The following is a 19,250-nucleotide window of genomic DNA, read 5'->3' on the forward strand; positions in this document are numbered from 1 at the left end:
TGAGCCATGTCGCATTATTGCTCGGGACCAGTAGATGGCAACCACCCATTGCAGTGTCAAAGGTAAGTGAGAATTGTTCAGGTAGGGGATGTATTAGGAGACAGGTTGAGCAGCAAAGCTCTGCTACTCCACACGAGGAGAAGGCAGAACTTGTATTTTTTGCTCCTACTTATACCTCTCCCTTTGGGAAGGGAGCAGTGAGTTGCCCTTTTCCATACTCAGTTTTGACAAATTATAATTGTGACAATTCATTTGACTAAGCTATCTGCTGCTTCTTCTATCTGAGGCTGCTCCTTACTGCTAATATCAGTCAAAAAAAGAACAAGACAATGGAAAAAAAATCCAAAGCAATCAGACTACCTTAACTTCCACAGGAATAGCCTCAAGTTCTTATCATTATTAATTAGATTCCTTATTACTTTAGGTGGAAGCAGTTAGAACTGAGTAACAATTAATCTGGGATCGGAAATAGACTTCCCTCTAGGAATTGACTGGTGCTATTGACATACCAGCTAATTAATTCTCATTATATGAGGGGCCTTACAGAATTTTTTTTGACATAATAAAGTTTGAAGACATTCTATTTTTTTTCCTACAACATTAGATTAAAAGTTATTCATTTCTAGGAGCAGGAACACTAAGGGTTTGGAAAAAATGCCCTCCAAGAACTTTGCATTTACACTTCAGAACAGAAGTTCCTTCATTAAAACAGGAGAAGAGTTAGAGAAGTATATGTATAGCTTTACTAGAAGGATACTTAATTGCCTGTAGTCATATGAAATTTTCCTTTAGCGTTGATTTAATCATATTTTGTGCCTTTGTTTTCAATAATTATTGGTATACATAATACATGTATTGATGCACACAGGAGTGTCAGTAGTGCAGGAAAAAACCCAGACCTTTGGACCCCTGAAGGATTCCAGCATCGCCTTACAGTGTCATTTGCAATTTAAAGAAGAATACACTACAAATAGCTAAACCAGACAAGAAGAGCACTGTCACTTAGTAAAAGCAAACCAAAATAGTCTGCATTACTGGGATGCCTCTCTCCAAGTTCTCAACCACTTTGCAAACCATTAACTTGAAATGTGTTCATTTGCACTCTTGCAGTACAAGGTTTATTCTCAGAACGTACACCTTAGCTGGGAAAGCTTAAAAAACCTATTTGACCGATAAAGTATAAGCTTTTGCTTTTGTTACAACTACCCCTTGATTAACTGTGAATTTCTATAAGGGACTTTGAAATTAGGAGAAAACCAGCTGGCATCCATTTCCTAGTGAATACTAGAGAGGTGGTATTAGGAATAGCTTCTGAAGTCCTTTATGAAACCCATCAAAATTGTTCATTATTTCCTTAATCTAATAGTAACATTTATACTCTAAACCCCTCTACTTTTTAATGAGATTTGAGAGATTCTTTCTTCTTTAGAGAACTTAAAGTCTTTCAACCTGATGATAAAATCTGAGCACCTTTATTTGCCTTAGGATGAGAAACTATATGACTTGTATATGGTGTTTTTCTTGTGGACTCACGAGTTTTGTTAAGGGTCCAAGAGTTACCTTCTTACAGAGAACTGCAAAGCTAGTTAGATTTTTTTTTTTTACAAAAAGGCAAAGAAAGAGAAGTCTAAATTATTTAGAAGGAATTTTTAGAGAAACAATGGGTCTGTTTATAGTCATGCTTTTTTTAGCTCAAATATTTGAGGACAGATAGTTTTAAAGATTCAAGGTCTGTGGTTGTCATGAAGGGCAGAGAAAGGTCTCCTTGTAACCGTCATATTTATAGCAGAACCTGCCTCAAGGTCTGGAATTTTATGTGTTAGATATCTAAGTAAGGGTCAGGGGTAACTTCAGAAGCTTGTACCATGTTTCTGTCATGTGTGCATTGAAATGTGTATACGATGAGGTGTGACAAAGTGCTCTGAAGATTGTGGTCTGGTAGGAGTGTGCACACCTTATGTAAATGGTAAAAAGGCCCTGGAAAACTGTAATTGCAGTCTTTTCATGCTTCTCCGCCTCCACTTCCTAAAATTGGAAAAAGCCCATATTGCCCCCTACTACTGTACAGAAAAAGAGTCTCTGGACTGTTTTTAGCAAAACCTTTCTGTTTCTTTGATCAAGACACTGGAAATGTTCCCTGTTGAGCAAAGCCTTAGCATGTTGGCCAGCAGACTTGTTCGTTTGATCATGTTATGGTGAAGAATGTAAATATGATTGAGCACTGAAGTGAGTGCTTGAACCTTGACTTTTCAGCAAGGAATAAAGTACAGATTTGCATGGGGACTTTGCTTACCTGATCCTTATTTCAGATGCTGTTTGAGGCATGATTTAAAGGAGAGATAACCAGGATCACAGTCCAGCAATATGCTGAGTGATTTTGAGGTGGTGCTGGATACTATCCATTACCATTGCTTGCAATGAGATTCAGGGATAATCAAACTTGGCATAATAAATTACCAAGATAAGATGGGTAATGAAAGAATGTGAAATGCAGAAGATAGGTTTGTGCTTCTCAACGGCATTCAGTGTGACTTTTGTAATTATTAACTAAACCTTAAAGCCTGAGGTAGTCCTTATTCAAATGCCTTAATCCTTTTTCAGATTCTGTCCTTACAACAACTTCTATCTCTTCACATTTCCATAATGAGGGAGAGGAAGGCAACAGATCCACTCCATTCATCCACAGATCTGAGTGAAGGGAAGGAGAAGTTAAGACTGAAACAAGAGGTCGGCCTGATTAGCAGTGTGTCATTAATTGCAGGTACCATGATAGGCTCGGGGATCTTTATGTCCCCTGAGTGGGTACTGCATCACATGGGGAACCCTGCCAGCAGCCTGCTGATCTGGGCAGCTTGTGGTCTCCTGGCCATGTTTGGAGCCTTGTCGTATGCTGAGCTTGGAACAATAATTAAAGAGTCTGGAGGAGAATATATTTACATTTTGAGGATTTTTGGTTCCTTTCCTGCTTTCATTTTCGCCTACACTTCTGTCATCCTGGTGAGACCAGCTGGTTTGGCTGCTGTCTGTCTGAGCTTTGCTGAGTACGCCATTGCGCCGTTCTATCCAGGATGCTCATCTCCACAGGTTGCCGTCAAATGTACAGCTGCTGCCTGCATCCTGATTTTAGCTATCATCAACAGTCTCAACGTGAGGCTGGCAACATCTGTTATGAACATTTTCACAGCTGCCAAACTCTTGGCTTTGTTGGTGATCGTGGTAGGTGGGTTGCTACTGCTTGCCAAGGGACAAACTCAGAGTTTTCAGAATGGTTTTCAAGGCACGACTGCAGGTATTGGAGCAGTTGGAGTGGCGTTTTACCAGGGACTCTGGTCCTATGATGGATGGAACAACCTAAATTATGTAACTGAGGAACTGAGGAAGCCTGAGGTGAGTGAATGAGCAAGCAAGCTGGGTTTTACTTACTTAATCCTGCTGTTAATATGTTTGATTCTATCTGTGATTGTGTTAAGAGTGGTAATCAAGGGTTTTATAGTGAGGGTGGTGAGACACTGACACAAGAGATGTTGTGGATGCCCCATCCCCAGAAGTGTTCAAAGCCAGCTTTTGTGGGGCTTTGAGCAACCTAGTGTAGTGGAAGGAACCCCTGCTCATTGCATGGAGGTTAGAACTAGATAATCTTTAAGGTTCCTTCCAATCCAAACCATCTTGTGGTCCTATAAAAGTCCTAAATTAACCCATTGACTGGAAAGAAATTATTAGGCAGCACTTGGATGCTTTGGGGTGAAGTTTTTTCTTAGTGTTTAGAGGATCTCACTGTAGACACCTAGATTTATTCAGAAAAACACTCACTGCTATAATCCATAAAGGATTCTTAACAACATGTATTTTCTGAAAGACTTGATCCATAATCTATGCTTTAGAAAACTACTTTATCTCTCCCTGTTGCATTGAGGGGCAACTTCAGAGCAAGCCAAGCCTCACTGGAAAAGGAATCTAACTCTGTGAATGATCCCTGTCTTTAGACATCCATATTTTAGCATTGTGCAGTCCATGCTATAGGCACTGAAGTAGCTCATCTGCATCTCACATTACCTTCTCTGTGCCATATTACCCACTTTCACAGATCAAACACTGCAGCAGTGAACAACTCTTACTTTGCAAGAGTTGTGTGAGTGCAGAGTTTATGGAGTGTGCTTTGTACCAGTGCAGCGCACAAGATCCAACAGATTAAATGCAATTACACAGTTAAATATTAACCTAAATGGCAGCAAAAATCCCAGGGCCACTCTCTCCCACAGGATTGTGAGCACTGATATTCAGGCCCTTCCAGAGTGGGGAAGGGATACAGCATTAGGAATCGCTGTATCTTGCCCTGTGTTGAGAATGGGGAATGCAAAAATTGGTATTTCAGGTTCTTAGATGCATAATTGCCATTTCCCACTATTTTCAGTTGCATAAGACACTGTTGATTTTATTGAGTCTTAAAATGATCCTGTGGTGTTCTAATACACAATCCTGCCACTAAGAAAAAAGAAATATTTCCTTCCTAGAGTGAATCCCCTTTAAGATTTTGAGATCAAACCCCTGTTTTGATTTAAACTGTAGAGTAGTTAAATGTGATGCAATACACTGGAACTTTGTCCATGGCAGTGAGGTGTTTATGGGAAGATGCAGCACACCAGGAGACACAACATACTAATAACAAATAAATCAATATTAAAATAATCAAGAAGTATGCAAAAGACATCTTGGGCAGCTACAAACCAAAATCTTTTAAATAAGATTTGGTGGGTTCTTTTTGTTTGATTTATTTTGTTAGGTTGGTTGTGGGGTTTTTAAGACTAACTTTAGAACTGTACAAGACTGGTGTGAAAGCTGCCATGTGAATCTGGATCTATGTCTTGTTCTGAGGAAAAGTTTAGGGAGTGGAGGAATTTGAATGAGAGACGTGGGTGGTGGCAAAACCAAACCAAACAAAAAAAGCACAGTGCTGCACCTAACACTGCTGTCATCCCTTTTCTAGGTGACCCTTCCCAGAGCTCTGATGATTGCCATTCCTTTGGTTACATGCCTGTATTTGCTGGTAAATGTGAGCTACTTGGCAGCCATGACTCCCTCTGAGCTGCTGTCTTCAGGAGCTGTGGCCGTCACCTGGGGGTGAGCTCTGCATGGGGCAACATGGGCAACGCAGCCCTGAGAAACACTGGTTCTCTCCTGAGTTTCAGGAGATTTAAATGTTATTCCCAGAGGGAATGGTAGCACTGCACTGGTCAGGCCAGGAGGACCTGTCAGGCCATGTTACAGAGAAGAAGAGGGTGACAAAGATGTTCAGAGGGCTGAAGCACATTGCTGTCTGAGAGAGCTGGACTGTTCAGCCTGGAAGAGAGAAAGCTCCAGGGAGACGTTACAGCACTTTCCAGTGCCTAAAGGGGCTATAAGAGAGCTGGAAGGGAAGTTTTTACAAGGGCATGTAGAAGTAGAACAAGCACGAATGGCTTCAGTTTGAAAGAGAGTAGGTTTAGCTTAGACATAAGGAAGAAATTATTTACTGTGAGAGTGGTGAGGCACAGGCACAGGTTGCCTAGAGAAGCTGTGGATATCCCATCCCTGGAAACATTCAAGGTGAGGTTGGAGGGGGCTTTGAGCAGCCTGGTGTAGTGGAAGGTGTCCCTGCCCATGGCAGGGGCTTGGAAGAGGATGATCTTCAAGGTCCATTCCAAACTGTTCTATGATTCTGTAATTCTGTGGTGAGACGAAGGCTGAACAGCTCCAGCTGTCCATGGTCTCCAAGGTGCATCTAGGCTGCCAAGATGGCATATTCCTTACTCCTCATTCCCTTTGTTTACACTGGGAACCTGTAACTCCCCCAACTCATGTTTTACCTCATGGAAAGTGCCCATAAAGGAGAGGTGAAGGTCACACCAGCAGCATCTCCCCACAGGCACTGAGAATGCAGTGAGGGTACATATCCAGACTTGGGGACACACATTTTTGATATTTCCAGGGAAATGAGGAGGGCAATGTGCTGCCCTGCTTATGCAGAGGCAGTGTGTTGGGAGTGAGGCAGGAGTCAACTGGCTGAATCCTGTCTACTTGGCACCTGGAATTTAGAGCAGACCAGAGTCTTTTGTCTCAGTTTCTCCATCTGTGGGGATATGGAAGATGGCATTGATCTCAACAACACCTTTGAGAGCTGTTATACACAGGTTGGGTAGCCTTTGGTAACTGTAACTTCAATTGGCTTGTGTTTCTCCAGAGCTGCACAGAAACAATTTCTACCTTCAACCTGAAGTATTTGGTGACATTAAACAGTTTCTGTACAAGATAAGGAATTTAGGAAGAGAAGGAAGGGACCATCATGAGAGCTATAGACACCATCAATGGTCTTCCACCAGAACATCCAGCCTTAGTCTAAATATTTCCAAAGACACAGAATCCCTGATAGCCCTAAATGAGTTATCTGGCAGAAATGATGACACAGTGTATCCACAGATTATGTACTGCTCTTCCAAAAAGTCAGCAGCAGCTTCTGTGTGCATTTCACAAGATCTCCCATTTGAAGATCTGTCTGAGCTCTTGCTGGATGTGTTCTCTAACAGCCTTTCACGTCATTATGAGTAGGAGCTTTTAAAGGTCTAGTGCTTTGTTTGAGCATGTCACAAAGCCTCACTAAGCTGCAGTGTCATGAACTTTCCCTGCACTTCCTTTCCCATCATTCCTAATTAGCAAGTTATTTGTGAGCTTCCTCCTTTGTAACACATCTCCTTTTCCTGCCTGATTAACTTTTTCACCCAAGAGTGCAATTCAGGAAGAAATATTGAACTAATGACAGGAAAGCTGAGCACTCAAAGGCTGGGGAACAGGTAGGGAGCCAGTCTGAGGAGGTGAAGGTTGTGGCTCACAAGCAAGACATGCAGCTATTCAGGCCATTAATAAAGAATGAGAGGAGTATAAAGAAACCAGAGGAGGACTTGTCACATTTAAATTTATTTATTTAATCTATTTATTCCCTATATAAGAGGAAAACTGCCAGAAACAAATATTGTTCAGTGGTGAGAGGTGCAGCCACAAAAGGAGCTCAGGAAACTCTTCCCAGTGTTTCTTTGATGACAGTGATTTAAGAGCAACCACAGGTTTCAGTTTGCTTGTAAATAAAGTGATCTAAAAAAACACTTGAGTTTTGGATTTTTGCCAGTTAGATAAACAGTGTTTGTGTATGTGATAATTACCCCAAACACCAGCATTTATTACTCAGTTAATACTCTTAATGCTGCTTCATTCTAGAAGACAATCTTCATTTTCAGGTGAGAAAATTAAGATTCCTTCCTAATGTTTACCTTGAACTCTGTAACTCCAGTACTTCTTCTGTTAAGTAGAAAACGAAACAGAAATGTCTGAACATGTTGTAGAACCAAACATCTGAAATTCAAACAATTTTTTTGGCTTAAGTCAGATTCACAGAAGAGCAGTAATAGGTGCATATGGGATTGAAGGGTTAAAATCCTATGCATATTCAGGAAGAGGTTGTAATGCAGAATATTTCTTCCAGTGTCATAGGAACAGTTTTTTCTGTGATATCCGAGCTAATATTATTGGTTGTGATAGCAGTATCTTCAGGTGTTTTGCCACAGCATCAGTACACAAAAAGGTGGTTTTGCCTGTTGTGACCTCTTTGTACACCATCGCAGTGTGGATAGAATATATATAGCAGGAAGAAAAGCTGTCAGACAAGACAAACTTACTGGTCACTAATATATGGGAATTGCAAGAAGATTTTAAATCTTTAGAAAGACTTTGGAAAAAGATTCTGTATAATACAGAAATAATGGAGGGATGTAACCTGTCTGGCTCTACAGTGAGTATTCAATACCTCTATGAACTGCATCTTATGCCGTGAATTCTTTCCCACCTCAGGGACAAAGTCCTGGGCAGCTGGGCATGGCTCATCTCCCTGTCGGTGGCCCTGTCTACGTTTGGTTCATCGAACGGCACTTTCTTCAGCGGAGGCCGCGTGTGCTACATTGCTGCCAGGGAGGGCCATTTGGTAAGCACAAAGAAAGGGGTCTAGCTTGCTTTGAGCAACTTCACCTTCTTGTGACACTAAAGCAGAGAGGAAAACACTGTGTATGTTCAGCTGGCAGAGTGATGGCTCTTCAAGGGGTTTGTTCCTTGCTCATTAATTCCCATCTCTTTCAAATGTAAAGTGTATGTTGTCTCTGGGCTTTCTTCTTCAATCAGGTGCTTCCAAAAGCATATTCATATGAACATATTCACAGCTAGCCTGAATTCTAAGAACAGCTTTGAAATGAACCACTCAAATACTGTGCATTAGAGCACCCGGCACAAGCTGTGGGGTGACCCAGTCAATATACCTTCCAGGAAAGGAGAACCTGGCCATGCTTGTGTGTTGTAAGGCACCTTTGCTCGCACTGGGAAGGTAGCCCAGCACCAGCCAGCTGCTTTTGCAGCTATTATACTGACTATACAGATTGGTTTCAGGGGTGATCCAGCCTTCACATGGGTAGTCCAGCTTAGATGCAGCATAGTATATCTCTGGTCTTCAAGCTTCGTAGCAATTACAAGGTGACACAAAGCCTCACAACTCTCCTAGCATTGGTTTTGTTAGGTGGGCCAAATCTGGTAACCCAGTGGAGGTCAGGCTGCTGCAGCTCCCTCCTCCCTGGTCCAACCAATTAGTTCAGTAGCCACACACAGAGCCAAACATAGGTATCAAACATTTATATACAGCTATACATACATGTATAGCTGTGCATATACATACAGAGCCAGCAAGGAACATAGAGCTCCACATACAGACATACCTGGGGCTCACACAAACACCAGCACTAACAACACCAAGGGCCTTTCATTCCCTGTCTGGCTGATCAGGGGTCTATTAGTGAGAAATACATATAAATCTTATGTACAGTGTGGGTCCTTCCAGCAGCTGGGTTCAGATACTCAGCCCCTGGATCCCAGTCTCCCCAGTTGCTGGTATCTGGGCAAACAAGCCCCCAAGGTTGCTGTCACATCCCAGCTGCTGATACAGACCCCCTCACTCACAGGTACACCTCCACACACACTTCATCACACTGCTCCACAAAGAGGAGAAAAAAGGCTGAAGTGCGTTTGTCCTCTGTTTTGAGCAGGCCTCTTGTGTTCCTCCTGAATCTCTCTGCTTTTTTTGGTCCTTCCCACCCACAACATCTGGCATTTCAGTCCTCAGGTGTGAAGGCACTGAAATAGGTTGCACAGAGATGTTGTGGATGCCCAGTCTCTGGAAGTTTGAGGCCAGGCTTGATGGGGCTCTGAGCAGCTGGGTCTAGTGAAAGGTGTCCCCTCCCTACAGCAGGATGTTGCAATTAGATAATCTTTAAGGTCCCTTCCAACCCAAATCATTCTATGAATCTATGATTCCACACCAGCTCCACTCCTGGTTCATAGCAGGGAATCTTTTATGCATGTGAATGACCAGGTTGGTGGAAATGACTGTACTGGTGGTTGCTGGTTTTGGTGGTTATTGGTTTTGGTGGTTACTGGTTCCTCATCTTCTCTCTCTGAGGATAGTGCCTGCTCTATCATGGCAAGCTCTGTGCTGAAAAGTGCACAGATGGTCTGAATCTGACCATACCAGACTATGAGCTGAATGCTTATGCCATTTCTCAGACATTCATATCTAGCAAAGGTCCTTGCATGATATTTTGGTTGGGAATTAAAAATAAAATAAAATAAAATAAAATAAAATAAAATAAAATAAAATAAAATAAAATAAAATAAAATAAATTTAAAAAGCAGCCTTTCTCATTAAGCTTTCCCAATGAAACAAACAACAAAGAGGCTACTAATCCTGAAGGAAATCCTGGTTTAATTTTTATTTACATAAATGTTTCAGGAGTAGTCCTTGTCTCATTTTCCAGTCATCCCAAGAGAAGTCAAGTCCGAGAGAGATGTGACAGAGGGCAGAAGAATGGGCCCGTGGCAAAGGTCCTGATGGTGGTCAGGAAAGCTCTAATTTGACTCATTCTGTCACATCAGTAGTTTGAAAACCTCATTTTGCCTGCTCAAACTGAGCATATTTGATATGAAACCCTGATTTGATATGAGACACTGATACCCTTGAAGGAGTTTCCTGTATTTACACTCCTTGGAGTTGGGCTGTTTTTATGCTTATTTGGTGATTATGGGTGGCTCTGGCTGCAGGCAAAGCTCCCACCAGCAGCTGAGAGGGATGAGTAAGGACCTCTGAGTCCATGAAATGATGATACAGGGCTTTGCTTTGTTTTTCAGCCAGACATTCTGTCCATGGCTCATGTGCGACGCCTCACGCCCTCCCCTGCTCTCCTGTTTACGTCTGCGATGTCTTTAATAATGATAATATCAGGGAGCTTCACCAGCATCGTGAACTTTTTCAGGTATGTGCGTGTAGGGTTTCTGTTTGCATCCCCTGTGCTCCTGGGTTTTACATTTTTTATAAGTATTTTCTTGCATTATCTTTTTGAGCCTGGGCTATTGCTTTCTAACCAATACTGGGGAGAGGAGGAGGGAAGAAAGAAGAGATTGGGAAACAGCACCTTTGCAATGCATGAATGCTCTGTCACTAGAGACTTAACTGAATGTGATTCATCCCCATTGAATCAGTAATGTTCAGATAATTCTAAAGTTCTCACTGTTTATGCTAGAAAGGAAATTAATGGAAGAACTACTAAATTTATATCAATATTCACCTTTTTAATTGGAGATATGAACATCTGGGATCTGCAAGGCAGGACTGACATTCCTGGATAATCTCACCCCAAGTTTAATGCTGTCTAATTTTTTTTCTTTTCTTTGAGTTTTGTGGCATGGCTTTTCTATGGAATGACTATTTCTGGGCTCCTGTATTTAAAAATCAAGAAACCAGAACTGCCAAGATCTTACAAGGTAAAATAATAACATAAAACCCTCAAATATTTTCCTATATTGTTCAAATGACTAAGAGAACATTTAGAGAAAAGAGTGAGCACTGGTGGCTTACAGATTCAATGTGGTTCTCCTTCCTTTTTTAATGTCAAGTTTTGTGTCAGCAAAGCCAACAAGGGGTGAGACAGTGTGAACATACAGGCATAAGTCAAAGTTGAATTCTCTGTCTTGATAAGCTAATAATGCCCTACCTCCTCACTATGAAAATATGTCTACCATATCCTCTTTTTTTCTAAAAGATTTAAGTGGTAAATGAATGATGATTCTGATCAACATTGCAGTCACCTGTTTATGCTCACAGACTTTGGGCACACTCCTTGGAGGGTAGCCCAGGTGTAAGAACCTTGCAGAGGGAAAAATAACTTAGGTGGAGTGCCCCAAGTTCTTTGAGATGACATAGGGACAGGTTTGTTCCCCACAAAACAGATAAAAGGAGGGAAATCAAGAGTCATGTGTTCTTCCCCTGATGCCATGAGTGAGCTGATCTTCAGTGCTTCCTCAGTGGCTGAGGATTATTAATAAATGCACAAGCCACCCTCCTTTGAGGAAGGGTGGCTTCAAATTTAAGTTTAAATGCTTTCTGACCAGGCTTACAGAAACTGCCGCTGAGATTGCCTGTCCACCTGTCTATCAACACATGGATAAAACTTTTTGTGCAAGGGTGCTAAGGTACAGTTGATTTGGATACAATTGCTCTGTGTTTTGTCTACAGCTTGGCTTTTAGATGCAAGAGCAGACCTGGCACTAAACCCAGTAGTTTGCGTCTTCAGGTCTAGGAGGGCAGGAAACACTAGGGGTTAACGTGTGATATGGTGGTGTAGCTCTTGCAGGGATGTTCAGCCTTGAAGTGGGGTAGACTGGGAAACAGGATGTCTGGATTAATTGGTATTTCTAGGTAATACCTCAGGTTGCAGAAAGGTTTCATCTAAAAAGCCTTCTGTAGAAGTTCCAGGGTTGTCCAGACACACAGAGGCCCAGAATTGCATGAGTCTTTATGCTGATGTTTTGCTTTCACAGGTCCCAATTATCATCCCCATAATTGTGCTGATGGCAGCTGTGTACCTGGTGTTAGCTCCCATCATTGATCAACCCCAAACAGAGATCCTCTACATCGTCCTGTTCATTTTCAGTGGCATCATTTTTTATTTCCCACTGGTTCGCTTTAAGTACCACCCTCGCTTCTTACAGAGAGTCACTTTACACCTCCAGTTGTTGTTGGAAGTTGCTCCAACTACCAGGGATGCAAACTGAGATAACATCCTTCCTTCACGTGGCTGCCTGCACCTCATGGTTTTTCCCTTGATTTTCAAGGCTCAGAAAATATTCTTCTGTAAAGAGCAATGAGTAGAATGCGAGTGACACTAAGTGTCCAGGTGAGATGGACTACAGCTATGATTCCTCATGTTTCCTTAAAATTCTGGGGACATGTTTTTCTCCTTTTCAGCTTTGCCTTGGCATTACATAGAGATTCCAAAGGAATCTGTACTTTTGTATTTTTCATCCCAAAAAGGGCAGTTTCTCAGGATCTTATCTCTTATTTCAAGATAAAATGCAGCAAAAGATAGACAATGAAATATTATTCGTATAGCAGGCTGAGTCCCATAGCCATTCCTGGCAATGCCTTTAATTATTTACACCTTGTTCTGCCCACTGTGACTGCAGAGCTTCTTAAATCAATAAAGCAAGGGCTCACCATAGCCACAGGAAATAAACCCTTTTTCACTCAGGTATTCACCCTTCTTTCAGTTCCAGATCACAGTCACAACAGTCCTTTCTCTGTCTCAGAAACCATCCCACAGAAAACCCCCTGGCATGAGACGAGAAGTGCTTTAAAGCTCTGTCAGTTTACTCAATTGAGAATGTACTTGTCATCTGGGATCCATCCATTCATGATGAGGATGCAAGCAGCATCACTCAAGTACCAATATTCACCCATGTGCTACCTGTGATCCCCCTGAAAAAAAAAAAAAAAACAAACTTATTTTGTGGCAAAGTGAAGAAAAAAGAAACCAACCAAAAAACCCTAGAGCATATGTGCCAGCAAGATACTCTGACTAGGAATTAAAGAAACCACATACTGTGCTACATTAGGAGAAGTGTGACCAGCAGAGCAAGGAAACAGTCTGTCTCTTTGGACTCAACACCTGAAATCATGTATCTAGTGTTAGGCCCTGCTGTTCAAGGTGGAGTTGTGAAGACCACCTGGGCCCTTCTTTGTAATGGCAAGTCAGAGCAGTGGTCACAAGCTGTGGCTTGAGATGTTCAGGCTGGACTTAGGGGAAATGTGCCTCATGAGGGCAGTGCAGCATTGGAGCAGTGTGCAGAAAGGTGGTGAGATCTCAGTTCCCTTACATTTTATACCACAGCATTTCCACCAATTTCTGTTATTCTAAAGTCACAGCACAAAAGTCACAGGCTGTGCTCTCACCCACACCTAACACACTGAAGTCACTGTTGTTTCCCATTATCTTGAGGCACAACTGTTTTTTTCCTGCTCTAGGGGAAGGAGAAGTATTATAAGCTGTTTTCTTCACATTTTTTTCAGAAGGTTCCAGGATATCTGTCATAGACTAAAAAGGTCTAGGAGTTGGTCCCTAAAATGCCTTGTTAAAATAGCAAAAGTTAACTGTCAGTGTTCTTCTATTGAACCTGATACAATCCTGCTGCCTTTTACCTAACCTGCTATGATCCTAGAACACAGGTTACTTGATACTCCAGGCCTCTTCCCATCTCAGAGTTGTGTATCTGATTACAATCTCATTCTGCAATGTCACCCCTCCTGCTCCTCTGAGTGGTGATACTAGCAGCTACAGGGAAGTACCAACAGTCAGTTTTTCCAAGTGTTAGGTATGATAATGGATAGGCCAGATGCCACTCATCCAAATCCTTAGCTTAAACAGTGTTTAGGAGGATTTCCTGGTTTTTACTGGAGTTGCCAACAAAGGCCAATGAGGGAACAATTTTTTCTCCTGAATCCCTTGACAATATAAAATTCTTGGGATGCGTCTCTTAAAGGAGGGGATGTTCTCAAAAGGACTGATGAGGTTAGGAGCTCTAGGTTACCTTCCTCCCACTAGCCCAGGCTCTTAATCTGATGTCAGGGAAACTTCTTAAAGGAGCTGCATCTCAGATACTTACCTATTAGAAGAATTAGAATAATACAATTAGAATAAATTAGAATAATACAGTTTCTCTGATTATAATTTTTTGAAACAATTTTTTTCTTACCTATTTATGAAGCCTGTCACACAGGGCTGTGCTCTAATAAAGAACATGAAAAGACTTAGCACTTTGAATAAATAGCCTTTATATATTATTGGTTTGTGTATGGATATAGGGCAATTGGAAAGCTGCAATTATCATACTCTGTACCAATCTCATTTTCTATAGATATTATTGTAACAAGATGTTCTTTTTTATTTATGTTGCCTAGGATTTGCAGGTGTTTATAATGCCAAAACAAGATGCTGAAAGCTCAGAGAATTGAAAGATAATTACAATAAAATGGGCATTACAATGAAGTGAGTTAATGTGTCTGTTTCTGTTTTTTATCCAAGAAAAACAATTCCATAGAAATTTTACTGCATGATGATAAACAATCAGCATCAGGCTTATCTCTCCTTGGTCAGAAAGTTTAACAACATGCGTGGGTGTTTATATATGCATACACTCATTTTTCAAAATGATTGCTTATCTATTCAGCCCCAGGATATGTAAATTGGAATCTCTTTTTCCTTCATGAGACATTTACAACAGAAGTGCCAGGAAGAGGCAACACATCCTTACCATTTATTCCTGCAGCACAGTGACAATGTGACAGTGGACAGAGCTCTGTATCTGCAGCTTGTACAGGTTATCCTACCAGATCTTATTGGTCCTGTCCATTTCCAAAGCTCCAGATCCCTGTGACTCTGCTTAAATCCTTTCTTCATGGGCTCAGAGGAAAATTGGACTATCAGCATTGACCTCAAGATAATCATAAGATCTCTACTTCACCTCTAGACCCTGGGTATCACTGAGTCCCATCCTTCAGCTGGCAACCTGCAACAATCTGTTGGGAGCTTTACCTTGGTGCAAAAATTCTGGGCTTTTTCCTGACTTCCTCAGAAACATCAGAGATGGACTACACCTAGGGACAGTAAAGGACAGTCCAGTGTGTGAGAGAGGGCAGACAATCCTCCTTTGGTGATTTTCTAGTCAGGCATGCTCATAAGCCCAAGTTCAAGTGATTGCCATAATTCGTGGTTGAGGACAAATTTCCGATTGAGTGGGACAGAGCAAAATTCAAGATGACTTTAAATTTTTCTCTGTTCAAGAAACACAGTTCACCCACTTAGACTGAGTTCTCAGCCAGTGCAGAGGTTTTGATGTTTAGTCTCTCCTGCTCTTTGCTGGGACATAGGAAATGAAAAACACCTCACTGGACTCTCTCAGGAGTGTTAACTTGCTCTCCAGGTCATTACACTTAGGGGATGAAATAAATACAGTCAGCTCTGGGAATCACAGACCATTCCAGTGTGCATTGGAACTGACCTCTGGAGGTCTCTCATCCAACTTCCTTCTTGAAGCAGGAAGGTTGTAAGGTTGTTTACCTGTGCCTCTGTCTCTTCATGTTTTGGAAAACACTGAAGATGGAGAGCCCACCATCTCTCTGCACCACTCTCTGGATAAAGAAATTTTGCTGAGGTTCAATCTGAACATCTCAAGCTGCAGCTTGTGGCTGTTGCCCTTCCCTGTATCATCTTCTACTGCCAAAGTGGTTGCTTCTATCCTTTTTGTAACTCTCTTTTGTGGAGCTGTAGGTTGCTGTTATGTTGCCTCTTTCTTTTTGCCAAACTCAACAAGCCCAGCTCAAGAAGCTTTTTCATGTAGGCAAAGTGCTCTGGACTAAGGAGCTCTTGGGAGCTCTTTGCTGAACTCTCTCCAGTTCCTCTGCTTTCCTTTTGAACTGGGAAGGGGTCAGAAAATTGAATGCAACATTCCAAGTGTGCCCTCACAGATGTCAAGTCTACAAGAGACACTGACATCCCTTGGCCTGCTTAGGTATCTTTCCTAATGCAGGCTACTGTGTGTAACCCTTTCAGTCAGTCACTTCTGAGGGCTTCAGCTGACTTAGTTGAAGGCAATAGAAAACCTTTACTTTGTACAGTTGGTGCTCTTATTAGAAACTTTGTCTAGGCTGTGATAAATCCAGCATCAGGATGACTCAGCCTAGCAGTGCAGGGGGATCTACATCTTGCACTTTACCATTTATTGATTAGTTAGTTGGATACTGTCAGGGTCTTTATGTATGTGACTCATTCCTCATGAAGGAATGCTTTTGCTAAAAAAGGATGCACACCCACAGTCATACACTAAATGGGTGGTCTTAGGTTTGTGAACTAGCAGTGAGATTAATGGCTAGTGAAATAGCCCATCTGTCTTTAGACTCAAGCTACTGTATCATGTTTGTCCTCAGAGACAGTGAACCCTATGGCTTGAGTGTCTGGCAGATAAATGATCATATTTTCCTTCTAAAGCTTGGTCATCTGTTATTATTGTTTAATGTAATGGACTATGCCCTGGTTTCCATGCAGTGACATGAAAGGCAACAGGGGAGCTGAGAACAGGGAAAATGAGAAGTAGCTTGAAAGAGAATTACTGTACATACAAGTCTTGGCTTGTCTGTCTGAATTACCTTTGTAAAATGCAGACATGGACAACACCCAAACAGCAAAGATGTGTGCCCACAATTTTTGAAATGACAGAATAATTTTTTTTTTTTTTTTTTTTTTTTTTTTTTTTTTTTTTTTTTTTTTTTTGCTTAGCTGTAATTGATTTCCTTTCTGTCTGTACATTCTGGGCCTGTTCTTCAGTTCACAACCTGTTTTTCCCACAGCATAACTGTGTCATTAACAAAGTAGAGCAACGGTTCAGCCTTTTTTCATTGCTCAGTCTGTGGTTGCCAAACATCATCAACGGGCCATGATTCCTTTGAAGAGATGGCACCAGAATGCACACAGATTTCCAGCAGAAGGTACAGACCCTGGCACAAGGAGCATCACCAGTTCCTGAATTAGGAATCCAGAGCTGTCCCCAGGATCTCTCAGGGTATTGAATCTGCTGTCCTTCTCCCTTTGCTGTGGCCTTACTCCAAGGCTCTTAGTGCTCAGTTTTCCACTCTCATCCCACACTGTTTAAAATTGAATTAATGAGACTTCAGCCTGTCTGAGCTGTTGTGAATCTTAGTTCATTCATATTTGTAAATAAAAGGAAACAATCTCATCTCGCTGAAGAGGAAGCAGGAGGATCAAATGATGCCAGTAATCTTCTTTGTTCCTAGGCCAAGTAGTCCCTCTTACCTGTACTTTTACAATCTATATTAAGTGTGCAGAGGCCACAGAAAATATGGAGGGTTTCATCCTGGCTGATGGGCCGCTCTAAGTTCTACCAGCTAAGCCACCCTTTTGTTGTCCCTGGATGGCTCCCAGTCCACTCTGCAGGCAGGAGCCATGCTTCATGCCCAGCAAGAAAATACAGAGGAATGTGGATGTATTTCAGCACACCTAGGTGATGCTGCAAGCTATCCCAAGTATCAGGGTCCCTGGGATCCCCAAAACCTGCAGAGCTGTGTCCTTTGGAGCAAGACAAAAAGCTTGAACCAGATCCTGCTGCAGGTTCTTACCAGGATTCTCATGTACCAGGCACAAGCATGACCATGGGTAAAGAAGTATATGGTGACTTTTCATCCCCTTGGACCTGCCTGGACTCCAGGCCACTGTGGAAGCAGAAATGGTCCTTAAAAATCCCCTGCAGTCTTCATCAGCTTCCCAAAGGGTCCTCTCATCCCATGTCCCCCTGGATCAAGCTTTCCTGCTCCTCCTGCCCTGAGGCTGTGCTGCCAACCCGTCCAACAACCCCCTGCCTGCTTTTCCACTCTTGTTTAGTTTAGTTTCCCCTAAAAGTAGCATTCCTCAGATTTACAATGCAAAATACCCCTCAGACAGCACCAAAAAACTTTACTCAGGAGTCCTGAATATGGGCAAAGGACAGGGATTGGGGGATTTGGAATAGACATTGGCACAGATGGGAATGATGGGGAAGGCATTGCACAGCTGTAGGCTGAAACCTCAGCTTAACATTGGCTTCCTTGAAATCACAGAATCATTTAGGTAGGAAAAGACCTCTAAGTTAATCGAGAGATCATTGTAAAGAGCAGTAAGGTCTCCCCTAAACTCAGACAAGTTCCCATGTGTGGTAGATAGGGACAGGCGAACGGAAGATCTCGGGATGTGACGGAAAGCTAGACCCTTCCCCCCTTCTTCCTGCTATAGTTAATCAATTACCCCTAAAGCATGCAGCCCCTCCTAAACCCAGTAGTTTTCCACTCCTTACTAAGCCCAACCAGACCCACCATCCCCTTCTGACGTAGTGAAGCCCCCTTGACTATTTAACCCCATGAGATAAGATAATAAACGCCATTTGACCATCCACCACATTGGTGTCTGTGCATGTCTGTGGCCCGAGTGACCTGGGGGAGGCCGGGTTGCCGTGCTGTGTCTTGAACCAGGTCGCCAGCCTTCTCATCAGAAGGCGACACCCATGTCTGCTGTACCCAAGGCAGGTAGGGAGGGTCCTGGGAGCTGAAGGGCAGGGAGGTGACATCGCAGTGGACTGCAGGGCTGGCAGGTGGCAGTGGCAGTCAGGTGATGAAGAACTCGGCAGTATCAGCCTCTCCCCGCCCTGAGGCTGGCAGGATAAAGAGCTGGGACCGAGGAATGGGGTCGGTCTGCCCAGGGAGTTGTTTCGCTGTGCTGCAATGGAGAGCTGCATGCAGCCCCTGCCCACCCAGAGCCAGCTTCCTCCACTGGCAACAGAAAAGCTCCTTTTGGGGCAGGAGAGTGAGATCAAACAGCTCTGGTCTTACTCAGACAGATGCCAGCTCTGGAGCAAGGGAGAGGGCAGTCCTGGGGCTGGAAGTGAAATGATAAAAGGGAACAAGTCCTGCTCTCTGCAGTAGAGGCCTCCTGGTTCCTGTGTCCATCTGTCCTGTCTGTACCCCAGGCATCCACAATACAGCACTGACCAGAGCCACCTGCTGAACGGCACTGGGGACACTTTTCTTGGGCTGCAGCAACTGCCCTGTGACAGGGGATTCTCCCCATGGCCATGGCTTTTTTTTTTTTTTTTTTAAGAAGTAGTGATTAGAAAGGAAGGCAGCTTTCAGGCTGAAATCAGGATGAGTCAGGCAAATACATGAAAACTGAATTATTCATCACTGTATTCAAAACATATCCATCACCCTGCCATTTTGGAAATCCAGATGAAATGCTTTTGTTGGATACCCCTAG

General features: G+C 42.6%; 1 protein-coding gene across 1 annotated transcript; it reads left to right on the forward strand.

The window, feature by feature from the left end:
- On the forward strand, positions 1–12,171 carry LOC128805285 (b(0,+)-type amino acid transporter 1-like). The gene is made up of 7 exons (XM_053973862.1): positions 1–62; positions 2,602–3,387; positions 4,985–5,118; positions 7,876–8,005; positions 10,249–10,373; positions 10,794–10,881; positions 11,938–12,171. Exons 2-7 carry the CDS (start codon positions 2,644–2,646, stop codon positions 12,169–12,171), a joined length of 1,455 nt encoding a protein of 484 aa, XP_053829837.1. The 5' UTR covers positions 1–62; positions 2,602–2,643.
- Positions 12,172–19,250: the final 7,079 nt, after the last annotated feature.

The sequence above is a fragment of the Vidua macroura genome, chromosome 3 (assembly GCF_024509145.1).
Source record: "Vidua macroura isolate BioBank_ID:100142 chromosome 3, ASM2450914v1, whole genome shotgun sequence".
Taxonomy (NCBI): domain Eukaryota; kingdom Metazoa; phylum Chordata; class Aves; order Passeriformes; family Viduidae; genus Vidua; species Vidua macroura.